This window comes from Eumetopias jubatus, unplaced genomic scaffold (genome assembly GCF_037043125.1).
Source record: "Eumetopias jubatus isolate StellerSeaLion01/CBP00866 unplaced genomic scaffold, mEumJub1_p1.0 scaffold_7, whole genome shotgun sequence".
In the NCBI taxonomy this organism is placed as follows: domain Eukaryota; kingdom Metazoa; phylum Chordata; class Mammalia; order Carnivora; family Otariidae; genus Eumetopias; species Eumetopias jubatus.
The window spans coordinates 108,000,306-108,016,186 of record NW_028274813.1 but is presented as its reverse complement, the minus strand read 5'-3'; the positions used below and the strand labels follow the sequence as shown (position 1 = coordinate 108,016,186).

General features: G+C 40.8%; 1 protein-coding gene across 1 annotated transcript; it reads right to left on the bottom strand.

The window, feature by feature from the left end:
• Positions 1–15,497, bottom strand: FEM1B (fem-1 homolog B). The gene is made up of 2 exons (XM_028100221.2): positions 14,595–15,497; positions 1–6,211 (listed from the first exon to the last, which is right to left on the bottom strand). Exons 1-2 carry the CDS (start codon positions 14,840–14,842, stop codon positions 4,576–4,578), a joined length of 1,884 nt encoding a protein of 627 aa, XP_027956022.1. The 5' UTR covers positions 14,843–15,497; the 3' UTR covers positions 1–4,575.
• Between the last annotated feature and the right edge of the window lie 384 nt (positions 15,498–15,881).

Genomic DNA, 15,881 nt, shown 5'->3' with positions numbered 1-15,881 from the left:
TGCAGTCAGGAAGTTTACTATGTTTATTAAATTCACGTAAATGGTTTGACAAAAGTGCACAATAGAATGACATCACTGGTTTGTTATAAATCACAGTGAATTACTAGAATACAACGTCGTTTTTCTACACGAAGTATTAGAGGATGGGGTAAATATTAAAAAGGATAGGATCTTTTCAACACATTAGGGCCAGTCAGATTTTACTCCCCAACTATGTACCTCTGAAAAGATTGGTTAGCAAAGCTGAGGAGTTTTCCTCATCTTTTCTCCTCTACCAATTACTAATAAGCCACAACAAAAAAAGCCATGCACAAATTTTACAACACCTGATAAAAAAAAAAAAGATACAAAACCTTGTTTACTTTATCACTTGGCAAAGCTTGCATCTTCGCTCCTTCATTTTTCTGATTAGGCCACTCATCATATGACTCACCCCTAAATGAAAAGCTGTTAATAATTTAGCAATACTCACCCCTGCACACACATCAAGATACGCTCCCCATAACCATCAAGTCAGTGTCCCTTCCCTGCACATTAACACAAATGCACACACCACAAACCTAGGACTAGAGACCACATTTACTTTACAGTTTTAAAAATTAATACATCTATCATCACTATCAGTGTATTTATGACAGATCCCATATTTGGGAGAGGGGATGCTGTACATACAACCCAGCCCATCTGAGGATTCAGGCAAATCTGCCAGAAATGTATGAGAAAGCCCTGCGATGTACCATATATAACCAGGAGCTTTCTACCTTCCAGAGAGGGTATCCAGAGCAGAGCCGTGCATTTTCAGAGTAGGAATAAACACACAGCTTAACATCTTATGGACTAGTAACTTTTCATAGAGCAAAAGGCAGCGTTTTGTTTCCTTTAATCCACTTTAATGTTACAGCATAGTCAGTCAGGAAAACACAAGAGTCATCTGTACATAGATATACCTGGCTAGCCTAAAAAGGAACATGTAAGATTTTTACAGAAAAGCTACCATAAAAACAAGTCCTTTACTATACTCTTATCCATCTACTCACTAGTTCAATCACTGGCTGCTTCTAAACCCAGCAAACTGTAACCCGAGCTCCAGCAACTCACTCCCCACCCCGCCCCATTACAAAAGAGAAATGCTTCTGTGTGAATAATCCAAAATGGTCTTATCCATAAAGTAGCTGCCTCAAACTGCAGTGGAGACTGGTGACAGGGTGTTGTTCCCTTGGGATCTGAATTTTTAAAAACACTTGCCAAACGCAGAGTTGATACTTAGGGAGCTGCTGCTCCCAAATCATGTTACTTCAGACAGTGCTATCATACCTAAGTTTCTCATAATTATCAGTTATTAATCAACTATCAGTATAATGCAACAAAACCCTTCCCAGAAATGAGCAAGACCAAAGCCTGCCTTTTGGTTGGTGTGTTTAAAGTTCCCACAGCAAAGAACCTTAAGGTAGTTGGACCGTGGCCTGCTAGAGCCACCCAGGGTAGACTGAAGAAAACTATGTTGTGTCAGAGTTCTCACATCAAAAATTTCCCCCTTCTTTATCAATTGAGGGGATGGATTTGCTGCCTTTTCCTTGAGTTAAATAGCTACCTAAGTTCAAGAGTTCAATTTCACCAACTCCATTAAAAGTATAAAACCCACCTAGGTTTCACATGGTTTGCCCAGGTATTCATCCACCTAGGCCTCTAGTTCAGCCAAATTTGTAGGAGAATTACTGAGCAAGGCAAAGAAGTTTTGACCGAATTTGTAGTATCAAGGAAGACTTACAATCCGAAGCATATTTCTGCCAACAATAAATAGAAAGTAGCTGGAAACGGAGACAGCCTAGAGTTCTCAGTGAGCAGAGATACAGAACTATTATCTTTCTTACCGATTTATTTTCCCTAAAACACACACGCACACACACACAAAACAAAACAAAAACCTTAAGCTTTGGAAGGATTAGGCTAAACGTATTTAAAATAATTCTACCAAAACAAATAAAAAACAGGCATGTAGATCACTGGTTTCAAGAATGGTTTTATACAGATGTTTCACAATACATACTTGGATTCATTTTACAAGACAAAATTAGATCCTTAGCAATAGAGTGCACAATGTACTACTATACTATAGTAAAAAAATTTGTTACCATTAGCAGAGTTCATAGTTTATTCCACTGTCTTCAAATTCTTTCTCCAACTGTCAGCATTTCAATCAGCAGTTCTACTTTCTCCAGCATTCATCCCTTCTCAAAAACACTGTCATTAAATTTTGATGTCTGAATATGTACATATAATCATTATCCTCATTTTATAAATAAGCAATATCTAAAATAGCGTTGGTCCTGGGTAGCCAAAGGGATGAAATGGTTTTTAAAACATGCAACATTATCTGGTATTTTAAGTCTTGGTGTTTAAAAATCATACATTAATAATGGAACCAACTGAATACCAAGTATCACAGCCACTCCTCGGACTATCAAAGCAGCGGGCCTCGTAGTCTGAAAAACACAGGGTCTGATCTGAGCTGTGGAAAAGGCGGGATTCACTCACCTTGAGGCCATGGCATTTTCTCTTTCAGGCCATGAGAGTTGCCAAGAGCAAGGTAGTGTTTCCTTGGTTCATACCAGGAGGAGCAAGGTCGGTAATTTTCAAATTAGGCCTCATTCAAATACCTCCCTTTAAACCATCCTAAAAACCTCAGGTTAGGAAAACAGAAATATATTACCATGACAGAATTTACCATCAAAACATTCCTAGCTGAAACAAGAAGAATATGAAGAATAACTACAGTAGCTGTAAAAGTATCTTGCATTCTTGGGGGAAAAAGTTTTTAAGCTTCCCACCTGCCATTCCCTCCCACCCTTCAAACTATTCCATTTCGTGGGGTAACTATTTAAGGCCCTAGGTGCTAATTTTGGCTTGGTCATTACTACTGATCCAACTGCAACCCTTCTCTTATACTTCACAAAACAATACGCATACATAAAATGATCACTGAAACCATACAAGTTTGGGGGGGAGTTGTTTCTGGGGTTTTTTTTTTGTTTTATTTTTTAGTTTATATCTGATGTTACTACATAACAATGCTTTTTATTAAAGAAAAAAAAGCTGCAGGTCTTCACTTACAGTACCATGCACTATGAGTAGCTAAGGCATTCATTTGGCACTAGAGAGAAAAATACAGATATAGCTAATTTTACTTAGGTGTGTACCTTTTACTTGAATTTCTGTGATGCTTAAAAGATAATCACAGAATACTTAGTCTGACAGTTAAAATGCTGCCATTAAAACAGAACAGAAAAAACACAGAGACCTCTGCATAGCCTATCAGAATCCGTGACATTTCGTGTTTGAAAAACTTGCAGCTCTCACAGAAACACCCTTCAAAGGAGCATTGCAATTTTTATCATCAAAACCATTTAATTTCCTAAACCATACTAGTGATTTTTCTACTAGTTATAAGGGACAAGGTAAAGAAAGCAAAAAATTTACAAATATCCTGGGTTCCTTTTCATCCGTCATAAACACCTTATTAGGGGGACACAAACAATGCCCTCTGGAAAAGCAGTTTCCAAATTTTAGAAGAGACCACACAGGAGGCAAGGGAGAAAGGGACAAAAAATAGAACACATAACTATATTATAACAATTTGTTTCATAAGAAAACACAGCATTCGTAATTTTTACATGTCTGTGAGCTGAGTCAAATGCAGACTGCTGCAATTTAGAGAAATTACATTAAAACAGACTTCAAAGAATTTTAGAATTTAAGCCTAAAGGCAAGTAGTCCATCAATATTCTCTGAAAAATTGCTTTAAGATTATTACTACTTTGTATATACCACCCAGCATAATGCAACAATTTCAATGGATTTAACTTTACAAATGTGTAACTATTATTAAATTAGCACATTTTCAGATTAATCTGCAGCTATATTTTTTTGTTGAAATCCTCCTGATGTTATAATGTGTTTTATCACTCCACATAAATATTGGAAGAGCGAAAACTACCTGCAGCAGTTTGGCATGTGCAGAACACCTGGGTATCCCATTATTTTTAATGGTCCTTTTTAGTTGTTTTTCTTCAGGAGATCCTCAAAACTGCTGCAAGGATAACACGCTGACACAGGCTTAACAGAAATACTTTTTTGTAGGCAGTTTTTTAAAACACTATCAACTTCAAATCATAAACGTCCCTTGTTACATAAACAAAATATTTTATACTCATTCCTTAAAAAAAAATACAAATGTCGAATCATTATGTTGTACACCTGAAACTGATATAACGTATCTCAATTATACCTCAATAAGAAAGAAAAAGACACAAACTGAAGAAGAAAAAAAAGTTAAGTGACCAATATCCAGATACCTTAGATTATAGTTACACCTAAACAATGTGGCTTTGTTTAAAGTGTATTTGAAATTAATAACCGTTATGAGGCAAAAAGACCAAATACAGAACTAAGGAAGGATGGGTAGGGAGGAAGGGTAGTGGAAAGAAAAGGAGAATTTACGAACACATAATTCTATTGTCTGTGATTAAAGTCCTTTACTTTTAGCACCACATTAAACGATTTTACATATCCAGTCACTTAATGAAATCCAACAAACTCTTCAAGAGTTCTGGGGATCTGGTCTTGGTAGTTAATGTCATTAGCCCGAACTGCTCGGGCAGCCAGGCACTTGAGACTCATCTTCATTTGAGTTTTAAGTAGTATTTCAGATACCCCAGTGGTACTTTTGTCTAGCGGAGTCTTATTCTGTTTATTCGTCATGTCAGTGTGAGCGCCAGCTTCAACCAGGCTAATGATGATAGAGTGCAAGGTTAAAAAATCACTGATTGGCCTGTTGTACTGAACGATAATGTGAAGGGCACTGTTCCCCTCATTGTCTACAGCATTCACCTCAGCACCACAGTCCAGCAGCAGCTTTGTGACGAGTGCATTTGGAAAACTGCAGACATCATTGGTGTGGAAATCATCAACCGGGGTATTCGAGTTGACAGCTAGATGCAGCAAGGTGAAACCTTCCCGAGTTCTGGGATCAAGGTGAATCAGGTTGTAGATCTGCTTGTTAATTTTGCACTGATCTTCTTCACTGCACTGTGTTTTGGTGGAGATGCACACTAAATAGAGAAAGGTATAGAGATTACATTCATAATTGTCCATAGCATTGTGGACATCAGCATCTGGAATATTTTTTACTCTGTTCATACTCTGTTCTATTTCTAAAACACTGCATCTCAGAACACATTCTATGTCTGGGGCCTTCACAGTTTCATTCAAATGTATCATCTGTGAGAAAACTTGAGCAAATCGAAGAAGATCCTTGTGGGTATTCCTGTTACCTTTCTGTCTCAGGTGCAGGGCATGCAGCCACAACTTGATACACTGTTCGAATTCCATGTTATCTGCATAAACAGCTCCCCTGTAAATGATGGGATGGGAAACATCAATATTGTCAGCACCTAAAATCCGTTCCCGAACTATAAGGCCTTCCATATGAAGAGCATCTCTGTCTTGCCGAATGGATTCCAGTTCCTGAGGATTTCTACATTCAGTTCTATTCCCATAAGCATGGATTGGTGGGAGAACCTCTTTCTCCAGAATGTTATCACCATCTTGAAACCTCTCCAACATGGCTAAATATAAATAGTGGTACGTCTTCATGATGTCATAGTTCTCACGGTCATTTGCAAAGGAGGCACCCAAGAGTTCCAAAGCTTCAATCCGACTTCTTCGGTCACAATCAGCATGAGAGAGCAACAGTTCGACGACATCGGCTTTACAGCTTTCGGCAGCTACTTTTAAGGGCGTCATCCCATGGCCATTCACTACTATAGCAGCACGCCATTTTATCAGCTCTTTCACGATATCGATATGCCCGGCTTCAGCCGCAAAGTGCAGTGCTGTGGCCCCACAATGCGCTTTAGCATTGGGATCAGCACGCTGTTCTAAAAGGTATCTGACCACATCGGTATGGCCCTTATATGCTGCAATCATCAGGCAGGTGTTGTCGTATTTGTTGGCAATGCTGATGTTGGCATTATTTTCAACCAAGTATTTCACAATGTCCAGTCTGCCGTCAAAGCACGCTGCCCGCAGGGGGGTTGAGTTGGTTACTGTGGTGTGGTTCACGTTGGCTCCATGGCTGACTAGAAGTTTAACGACTTCAAAATGGCCGGCTCCTGCTGCACACCAAAGAGCGGTGGCACCGTCAATGACATACCTATTCATGAAAAGAACAAACAGTTAGAAAATGGAGGCCACATGCCCTAACATAAGCGTAAAGAATGGATTTGTTTGCACTGACCAAAACCTTAATCTGTGGAACATGAATACAACATTAGTTTGGGTGAAAATAAAATCAGGTCACTTAAGTAAAGCACTCTGCCATTGTACTTATACCCAGCAGAAGCTCAAGAAACGTTAGCTATTACTGTTATTGCTGAAGTATATAATCCTAAAAAAAAAAAAAAAAAAAAAAATCACCAACTTTCTACTAGCAAAAGTAAATACATTTCTGAAAACACAGAGGAAATGCATGGAGGTTCATAACTTCTTTACCGCCAAGCTGAGGCACTGGCTCTTAAAGAAAAACATGTTCTTCCTTCCCAGTATCCCCCAGGTACCAGTTACTCTCAATAGGCCAGAAAAAAAGCTACCCCAGTCCCTACAGTAACACTGTCTTAGAAACTCCTTTAGGAAAAAAAGTATTTACGAAGATAATTCTCCCCCCTAAGATTATCTAAGCTAATCAAATACACTTCTACTACAGCCATGAGAATGAAAAACTTCCTGCTCCATACAGTAGGGAGGGATCACATAAACATGATGCTGAGCAAAAGCAGTCAACCGAACATAGTACACATTATATTACTACATTTATGTACCTATCTGTAGTGTTGAAGTTGGGATACTGTTTACTTTTAAGGGGATTAAATAGTGGGAGGAAGCACAAAAGGAACTTTATTAAACAAATATATTCACTTTGTGAAACTTTTATACGCTTTCAATTAATGTATTTTTCTCCATCCATTCTACTCCAATTTAAAGGTCTTAAAAATATGTGTGGATGTGGGTGTATATTATGGGTCTATGTACGTTCCTCAGCTAAACCACTGGGGGAAAATACTAACAGGAGGAAACAATTAGCGCTTTCCTAAAACCAAGTGGGCATTTTTCCTGACCTTCGTCCCATGTTTGCACTCACAGTCACCGCTTACTGTCTGATATGCACTAGGTTTGCTACTTACAACGGAATTAGACTCTTGCTAGGAGGCCAATCTTTCCCACCTTTCTACCTTCCATTTTTCCCCAGCCTCAATTTTTCAATTGTTTATCCTGTTACTGACCGTCAGACCTAAAAAGTAGATTTTTGCTGCAGATACTTAGATATACTGTGCGTGAACCACTAAAATAAGTATACTTGCAAGTATTAAGGAAAAAGGTCAGTCAAAAGCACTATTTACTAGAGCAATTAAGTATTCGTACCAAAACCTCACTGCCGAGCTTCTCACTATACCACCTAATGTTATAACACAGGTCAAACTATATCTCCCATGAAATGAAAGAGTATAATCCCCTGGTAGAATATAAATATCATAGTTTAACCCCAATTAACACCCCCAAAACACCACCGTCTGTTGTTTCTGCTGAAAACAAAAGACCCACTTTATAATAATTCAAGCAGTTACTTCTTCAGTTTCAAACAATGACACAAAATGACACAAAAGCCTTCTCACTAACAAGTACCTATGGAGCTACCTACAGGAAAGGGTGTAGGACAAACTGGGAAGAGGCGTAAAGCTATTGGAAATGTCCTAAATCTTGATATGGGTAGTGGCTGCATGGGTGGATATTTAGGAAAATTACTCATTATACTGCACACTATGCTTAAAAATTAGGGGAGTAGCATAGATCTATATGAAAAGCAAAACCGTAAGAGTTACTTAAAAAAAAATAAGTAGACAATCTTCATGACCTTGGAGTTAATGACTATTTCTTAAACAGAATGCAAAAAAAGCACTAATCATAGAAATAGTTGATTTATTGAACTTCATTAAAATTAAGAACTTCAATTCATCAAAAGATATTATGAAGAAAGTGAATATGCAATCCACTCACTGGGAGAAGACATATACATTAAAAGTATTTGACAAATCAATGGGAAAAAGGCAAACAACCCAACTAAAAAATGGGTGAAAAGACTAAACAACTAAACTGCACAAAAGATATTCAAGTGACCAATAAATATATGAAAAGATGTCCAAGATAATACTGGAGAGGGAAAGGCAAATTAAAATCATGAGTTACCAATACACAGCCACCAGAATAACTAAAATCAGTAAGACTGACATGACAATACTAAGTGTTGGCCAGGATGTGAAGCAACTCAAACTCTCATTGCTGGTAGAAATGTAATTTGTTTCAACCACTTTCAGGAAAACTGTTTAGCAATAACTATTAAAGTTAAACATACACCAACCCCATGACCCAGCAATTCCACTCTTGGGCATATACTGACAAGAAGTGAACACAAACACCCACCAGTGAAGACATATACATAAAAATGTCCATAGGAGTTTTATCCATAATTGTTAAACACTGGAAACAACTAAAATACCTGTGTACAGGGTAAATAAGTTGCCATATATTCATACAATGGAATACTACAAAGCATAAAAAAAAAAACTACTGGTACACGCAACTGCACAGATGAATCTCATAGACAATGTGTTAAGCAAAAAAAAGCCGGACAGAAAAGAGCATACTGTATGATTCCCTTTATAGGAAGTTCAAGTATAGACAAAACTAATCTATGGTGATAGAAGTCAGAATAATCATTACTTCTGGGACAGGAAAGGAGAGGAGCTGACTGAGAAGGGGCACAAGGGAAACTCTGATAAAAATATTCTGTATATTGATCTAGAAGGTGTTTACATGGATGTAAACATATTAAAATTTTATCACATCATACACTTAAAATTTATGCACCTTACTAGATGTTATACCTTAACTAAAAATAGTCATAATTAAAAACAAAAATGAAAAACAATTAAAGAAAAACAGTTTAAGTGAACACAAATAGCTAATAAGTATCTTCAATGTGCCAAGCATTCATTGTAGTAAGTGCTCGATATGCAATATATCTCATTTAATCCTCATAATAACCTCCTCCCAATAACCCTATGAGGTTGACACTATTATTATGCTCATTTCACAGATATATAATTTAAAAGGTTTACATGAGATTAAAATACAAAAGTACTCTAGTACATAGTACTCTATATATTAAGGAAACATAATACATGTCATTGTTCAGTTTCAATTTAAAAAGCATTTTTTCAAAAAAATAAATAAAAAGCATTTTTTTCAAACTAATTAATCTATCAAAAATACATAGTAACATATAGGTACATTTTCATAGTTAAATGTTTCCTTGCACTTTAAAAATATGAAGTTATTATATGCCAGGAACATGAACCCAAACCATATAAAACTCAATCTTCATGACCTTGGAGTTAATGACTTATATTTTAATTTACATTAAAATAGGCATTCACATACATTCTTTTTAACTTTCACAATAACCATAAAAGATAAATATGACCCCCATTTTAAAAATGAAAAAAAGAGACAAAAAGTGATTATTTTTCTCACCTCACGTTTCCCAGAATTAATGATGTAGATGAGTAAAAATTAAATTACAAGTATATATTTCACTTGGTTTTTGTACAGTTTAATACTTTTTGTGGTGTAGCCTAATCATTTCCATTTTTCCATATAGTGATATGACAGGAGCCTCAAGAAAGTTTCAATTATCTACTTTTATTGAGGCAATTAAAGTTTTTAAATAGTTTAGGACAAAAATATTCACTGCAGAATGTATTAGAAAATGACTAGTCCTTCAGAAACATCAGCCTTAGCAAATTTTGAATTTCTACATCTAAACAAAAACATTAAACAGATTAAAGGGAATAAGCCTAAAATCCATGACATTCCTTTGTCCACAGACTTCAGCTGAAATAAGTAGCATAGACTTCCTCAAAACAACATACCAAACACATTTATAACAGAATATAAAAATATGATAAAATTAATGCACTATGTACTTAGTCCCTATGGGAGAGGTACTATTAAACAATGATCTTTCCAGACTTGGTCCAAAATTGCAATGCAAACTATTATGTATTTCATTTTAAAAACTCAAGAAACCGGGGGGCACCTGTGTGGCTCAGTTGGTTAAGCATCTTTTGTTTTTTTTTAAGATTTTATTTATTTATTTGAGACAGAGCAAGAGAGTCAGAAAACACGAGCAGGGGAGGGGAGATGGGCAGAGGGAGAGGGAGAAGCAGGCTCTCCACTGAGCAGAGAGCCCAATGCAGGGCTTGATCTCAGGGTGGTGAGACTGAGCCCTGCCTGGGGCTCCAGGCTCAGTGCAGAGTCTGCTTGAGAGTCTCTGTCTCCCCCTCTCCCACTGCCCCTCCCCCCTAACACGCAAGAACGAGCTCCTGCGCACTCTCTTTAAATAAATAAAATCTTTAAACGACAACAACAAAAAAAGAATCAAGAAACCGGGGCACCTGTTTGGTTGAGTTGTGGAGTGTATGACTCTGTACCGCAGGGTTGTGAGTTCGAGTCCCACGTTGGGGGTAGAGATTACATTAAAAATTAATTAAATAAATAAATAAAATAAAAATAAACTATAACTTGATATTCACCTTTTTAAACAAAATGTACACATCAGATGATGGAAACATTTCACAATAAAAGATAACATTTCTGATCACAAAACTAAGCTCAAACTCTTTCCTGGTTCAATTTAAAATAAAAATGTCTGGTCAAGTATTTGAAATGGAAATAAAAATTCATTAAATGTAAATGATCAACACTTTATTTCAACCAAAGTCCTTAAAATCATTTATTAGATCAAATGTAGTTTCTTGAAATATATACTGCGTGGCAGTGACTTTTAAGTGAAGCCAAATGTTGATGTGCCCCTCATGCCTTGTTCTCTACCTGAACATTAAAAGTATTAGTACTAGTGCCAACTTTAAAAGAGAACTCAACAAAAAGCCTCAGAACTCCCAGAGGTCCTGTTCTCCTTCCCATCCCTGTCAGCAAACCTCTTTTAGGACAAGGGTTCCCCCACAAACTCCGGCACAGAGCTGTCAGGCCTTAGGAACTTAGGCCAGCACACTATTCCACGGTCACAGGACACCTCGCCTTTGTTCTGTTCCATTTCTGTAACATTCTCAACAGTTTCCCATTCTCCAACTAAAGGTTCTTTCATTTCTACTCAAGTAATTTTTCTTGCCCCCTCGTCTGTCACTTTTAGTCTTCACATATTAAGCCGTAAGTAAAATCATCTCAAATGTTACTCTTAAAAATATGAACAAGGGCTCAAATATCACCATGGGGCTTGATCTAGGTAGGTAGTCCCTTCTTCCTTGAGAATGTGTTATGAACCCACTTGAGTTTCCTCAAGTATTATAGAAATTTTTAGGCAGAACATAGACTTTTACAAAATTTCTAATAAGCTATTTATTTTAATGTCTCTCTCACACACACACATATACACACAAATCATACTATATCAAACCCATAATTATATACAGATAACTGTTGCTTAGGATGAAGCTAAGAAGCAAAACTTTTAGGATAGGTAATCAATAAATTTGACAAAAAATTGTGAAGATGGGGGCACCTGGGTGGCTCAGTCGTTAAGCGTCTGCCTTCGGCTCAGGTCATGATCCCAGGGTCCTGGGACCAAGCCCCACATCGGGCTCCCTGCTCGGCGAAGGGCCTGCTTCTCCCTCTCCCACTCCCCCTGCTTGTGTTCCCTCTCCCGCTGTCTCTCTCTGTCAAATAAATAAATAAATAACATTAAAAAAAAAAATTGTGACGATGGTACACAGGTGACTAAAAACTAGTAAACACTGATCTACTTCAGCACACACAGAGAACCTGTTAGTCCCCACCTGGCCATGGTTCTCAAGTGCTGAAGGAATCTAAAGGGGGATTTAAAAAAAATAAAAATAAAAAAATAACGGGGGAGTTAGCTAAGTACCTCTCAAAAAGCCAGCCGCCAAGAGGTGAGTGAGCCTCATACTGTTAACACCTCATTCAGATTATGTTCACAATGTCTGGAGTGAGTGCAAAGTGAAATCATGACATTTGCAAATAACACTCTTTTTTATCTAGTTCCGAAATGCCAAAATGACTGGAATAAACTGCAAAATATCAGTGGTTTGAGTAAGCAGAAAGGTGGCCATGAACTTCAATTCTCCCTTGTTAATTAATTGGCAAGCTCCTCAAAAAAAGCAAAAACCTCACATTTTTTTCTGTATCCTCCACAGAAGGTCTAATAGGGCTAGGCCCATCACAGGCATTTAATAAATAAAATTCTCCATTACCTTCACACAGCAGATAATAAATGCATAATTGTAATAATCCAGAAACAAAAAGGATAGTTTTAAGAAGGCTCGGCCAAAATCTCGAATGACTGAACCGTTTGCAATTGCAGTCTCCCCAGTGGGACTCTTGATATTTTACACAACAATCATCAAAATACGGCCTCCACCTTTCTCCAGTCTCCCACAATCTCTCTTAATTTCCCCAGCTTGAATCCCTTCCTACAACCACACTGAAACACTTGTCACTGCAAGTTCACCAAGCTATGGCTTGACCCTTCTCTTCACTTCCTTTAAGATCCAAACTCAAGCATCACCTCACCAGGGGAGCCTTCCCTGATTCCCCCCAGGCAAAGCTGAGCACTTCCTCTTCCCATACTCCCTCACTCATCCAACAGACTTCTAAAACTCTAAATGGCATGGCATCTGCAGTTACTCATTTTATGTATCTATTTCTCTGTCTCCCCCGCTAAACTGTCTTCCTCCACAGTGGGAACAGTATGTTACCCACCCCTGCACACCCAATCCCTACCACACAGCCCAGCACACAGTAGGAGTCCAGTAGGTGTTTGCTTACTGAACCGTTTAATTTCACTGCCCAGTCCAGAATACTGGGCAAGTATACAGGCTCAATGCTGTATTTCTAGTCCTTTCTAGTAATTTCAGGTTCTTTTAATTCCATCTCAAAAGATCTTTCTCTTTGATGGTAAAAAAGACAGCAATAAGCAAAGTCTTTCCAAATGCTTTAGGAAACTATTTTTTTTTTCACCACTATCCTTCCCTCATCCAAAAAGGCCTCAGCAAGCTCCTTAGCTGCGATGTTTGCAGCAGCTGTTACTGAGATTTGTATCTTAGTGAATGCATGTGCCTATACAACTGGAATGGTGCTGGAAGTTCAGGGGTCATTCTGTGTCACTCCTTGTCTGGGTATAGGAAAGGGCTGTGGGAATGCAGGGAGTTCTAGAAAGGACAGAGAAGCCAGTAAGGGAAAGCAACCATGAATCAGGTTGCCATCTTTAATCAACAGGAAAAAGACCATCTCCTTGATACCTAAGGAGGTGGTACCAGAGATTAACCAACATGGGCTATCGTTTCATTAAAATGTAATGCTCTAAAATATTTTCTTCTCATCTAAAAATATCTTCCTCTCATCATTATTTAAACCTAAAAAAGAACCAAATTCAACAATGCCCTAGTCATCTTCAAGAAGTGCTTTTTCAATGAGGCTTTAACCAAGCAGTTTCCAATCACCACAACTAAAGATACCTATCTTTATGCTTGGACCACATCTACCAAAAACAGAAGAAAATGCTACAACAGCTTATGTGCTGGCACAAAAGTCAACAAAAACAAATGCAATCAATGAAGTTTGTAATCTGAAAAACACTTTATAATAATCCAGCACAGCAAAGAAGATGTCAAACCTGACAATTCTGTGTTAAACATTATCATACCCCCAAAATATGTATAATTAAACCTAAAAAACAAATTTTAACTATGACAATACGAATTTTTGAACTCCCCACCTGAAATAACATAAACTATCAAGTTTCCCCACAATATCACAAGATAACATGGATTAACAATGGCATTATCTCCGATACCAGGTCCAGGCCATTTCTGCAGCCAACCTATCTACCCCAAGCTATGTGGAAGAGTCAGAATCATGTCTAGGGATGTCTGGCCGCCGGACAATCCCTCAAGAGGCTGGAGTTCTAGGGGCTTATTTTGACATTCAGGCCCCCGCAAACCCGTCTGAAGGGACCACTCACTTGAAGGAGTAAAAATTGGGTGACCAAATAACTCATCAAACAGAGGTTTTCAATGTTACCTGCTGACCGCGTTGATTTCTGATCTGGCTTACAACCCCAGTACCGGTAAGGGTAACATCTGGGAAGATGCACCTCCTCCATACTACTTGCTCACGGACCCTCTAGTTAAGAAGAACACCCCTTAGATATCAAGACAGAGGGTGTGGCTATTTACCCATAGAGGGAATAAGGGGTAGGGGCCGATGAGGTTGAGCAGCAAACCACGGGATGAAGTATCAGCCCTGGAAGACGACGTGGGCATTCATGCGGCAGGAGGATGCACAAAAGGGAAGAAGTGGTACCTCTACGGAGAGAGAGTGAAGGAGGGGAGGACCTGTGAGGTGGTGGGTCCGCGCTCGTGGGAGAGGGGTTGGGGTGTACCTACCCGTCGAAGCGGACGGTGCCAGTCTGCTGAGTCTGCACCCGGTAATGTTCTAACAGCAAGCGCACCACCTTGGCGTGCCCATTGCGGGCTGCGATGATGAGGGGCGTGGAGCGCTGCCCTCCCTGCTGGCTGACATAGCCCAGCAGATAGCGGATGTCGCTTTCAGACCGGTTGAGAAGCAAGGCGGCCAGGGTCAGCACCTTGCCCTCGCTGGCCGCCTTGTACACATAGCCAGCCAGGCCCTCCATGGCCGCCGCCAACTCCAACACCCGTTTGGTCGCCACCGCTGCTGCTGCCTTGCGCCCCCGGAGGCCGCGTTCGCCAGCGCCTCAAACCCGGGCCCTCACAGCCCATTCAACAGGGCGCCGCCGCCGCCGCCGCGCCCACGCAGCAGCGCGGCCCGGGGAGGGCGGAGACGCAGAGGTGGCCGAAGGCCGCAGGGGGCACGTCCGCGACCCGGCCTCGGCGGGGAGGAGGGCGGTCAGGGCCGCCCCCGAGGCCCCAGCCGCCGGCCCTGGGCCGAGGGGATCTCCATGGCGGCCGCCGCCCCGGGCCTCAGGCCGGACCCCTCCTTCCTGCGGGCTGCGACAGGCGCGTGCCCGAGCTACGGGTCGCCGGCGAGGTCCCAAGAGGACCGCACGCGCCCGGGAAGGCGAATGCTGGGCGCGTCTCCCCCGCCCCGGCCCGCCGGGCCTAAGGCCTAAAAACTGCCTCGGCCTCCGCCTCCGCTCTGCGTCCTCCCCGGCTGGAGGAAACCCGCAGGTCCTCGCCCACCAGAGCTCCGAAGCGCCAGACGCTGCCGATGGTTTCGCAGCTCCAACGCCTGGGGGCCTCCGGCGCGAGGCGGAACGCTCCCGCGGCAGCAGCCCCCGGAGTCGGGGTGGGCAGGAAGGCGCGCCTCCGCAGACTGGGCCGGGAGGGGGAGGGTGCGAGCGGGAGGAACGGTTAAGCCGGGTGTCTCCTCTAAAGCTGCCCGGCCGGCAAACGAGGCCTTGGTGAAGAAAGGTTCTACCGTGCGAAGTTGGCCCACCCCCTTTTTGGGCCTGAATGTCCTCATTGCCCTTGACGCCTGGACCGTCCTCCTCGCCCCCGCACGGCCGGGGGGGTTCCCTAGCCTGGGAGGGGGCCACAGTCGGGGACCTGAGGCGATACCAGGGGTGGGCCAGGGGACTCGTCTCATTTTACCCTAGACGGTGCGGGACTCCTCTGTGCCCTGATTGGTGGTCCAAGGGAGGAGGTTGCACGCGCCCGACAAGGTCCATTTTAAGAAAAGGGCGGCGTCTCTGA

What these genes read in the sequence shown, in the direction of transcription:
- FEM1B (XM_028100221.2), bottom strand. Translation starts at nt 14,842, where the DNA reads ATGGAGGGCCTGGCTGGCTATGTGTACAAGGCGGCCAGCGAGGGCAAG. An exon ending in GGCACCGTCCGCTTCGACGG is followed by an intron (nt 6,212 to 14,594) that starts GTAGGTACACCC and finishes TTTCATGAATAG; the next exon opens with GTATGTCATTGACGGTGCCA.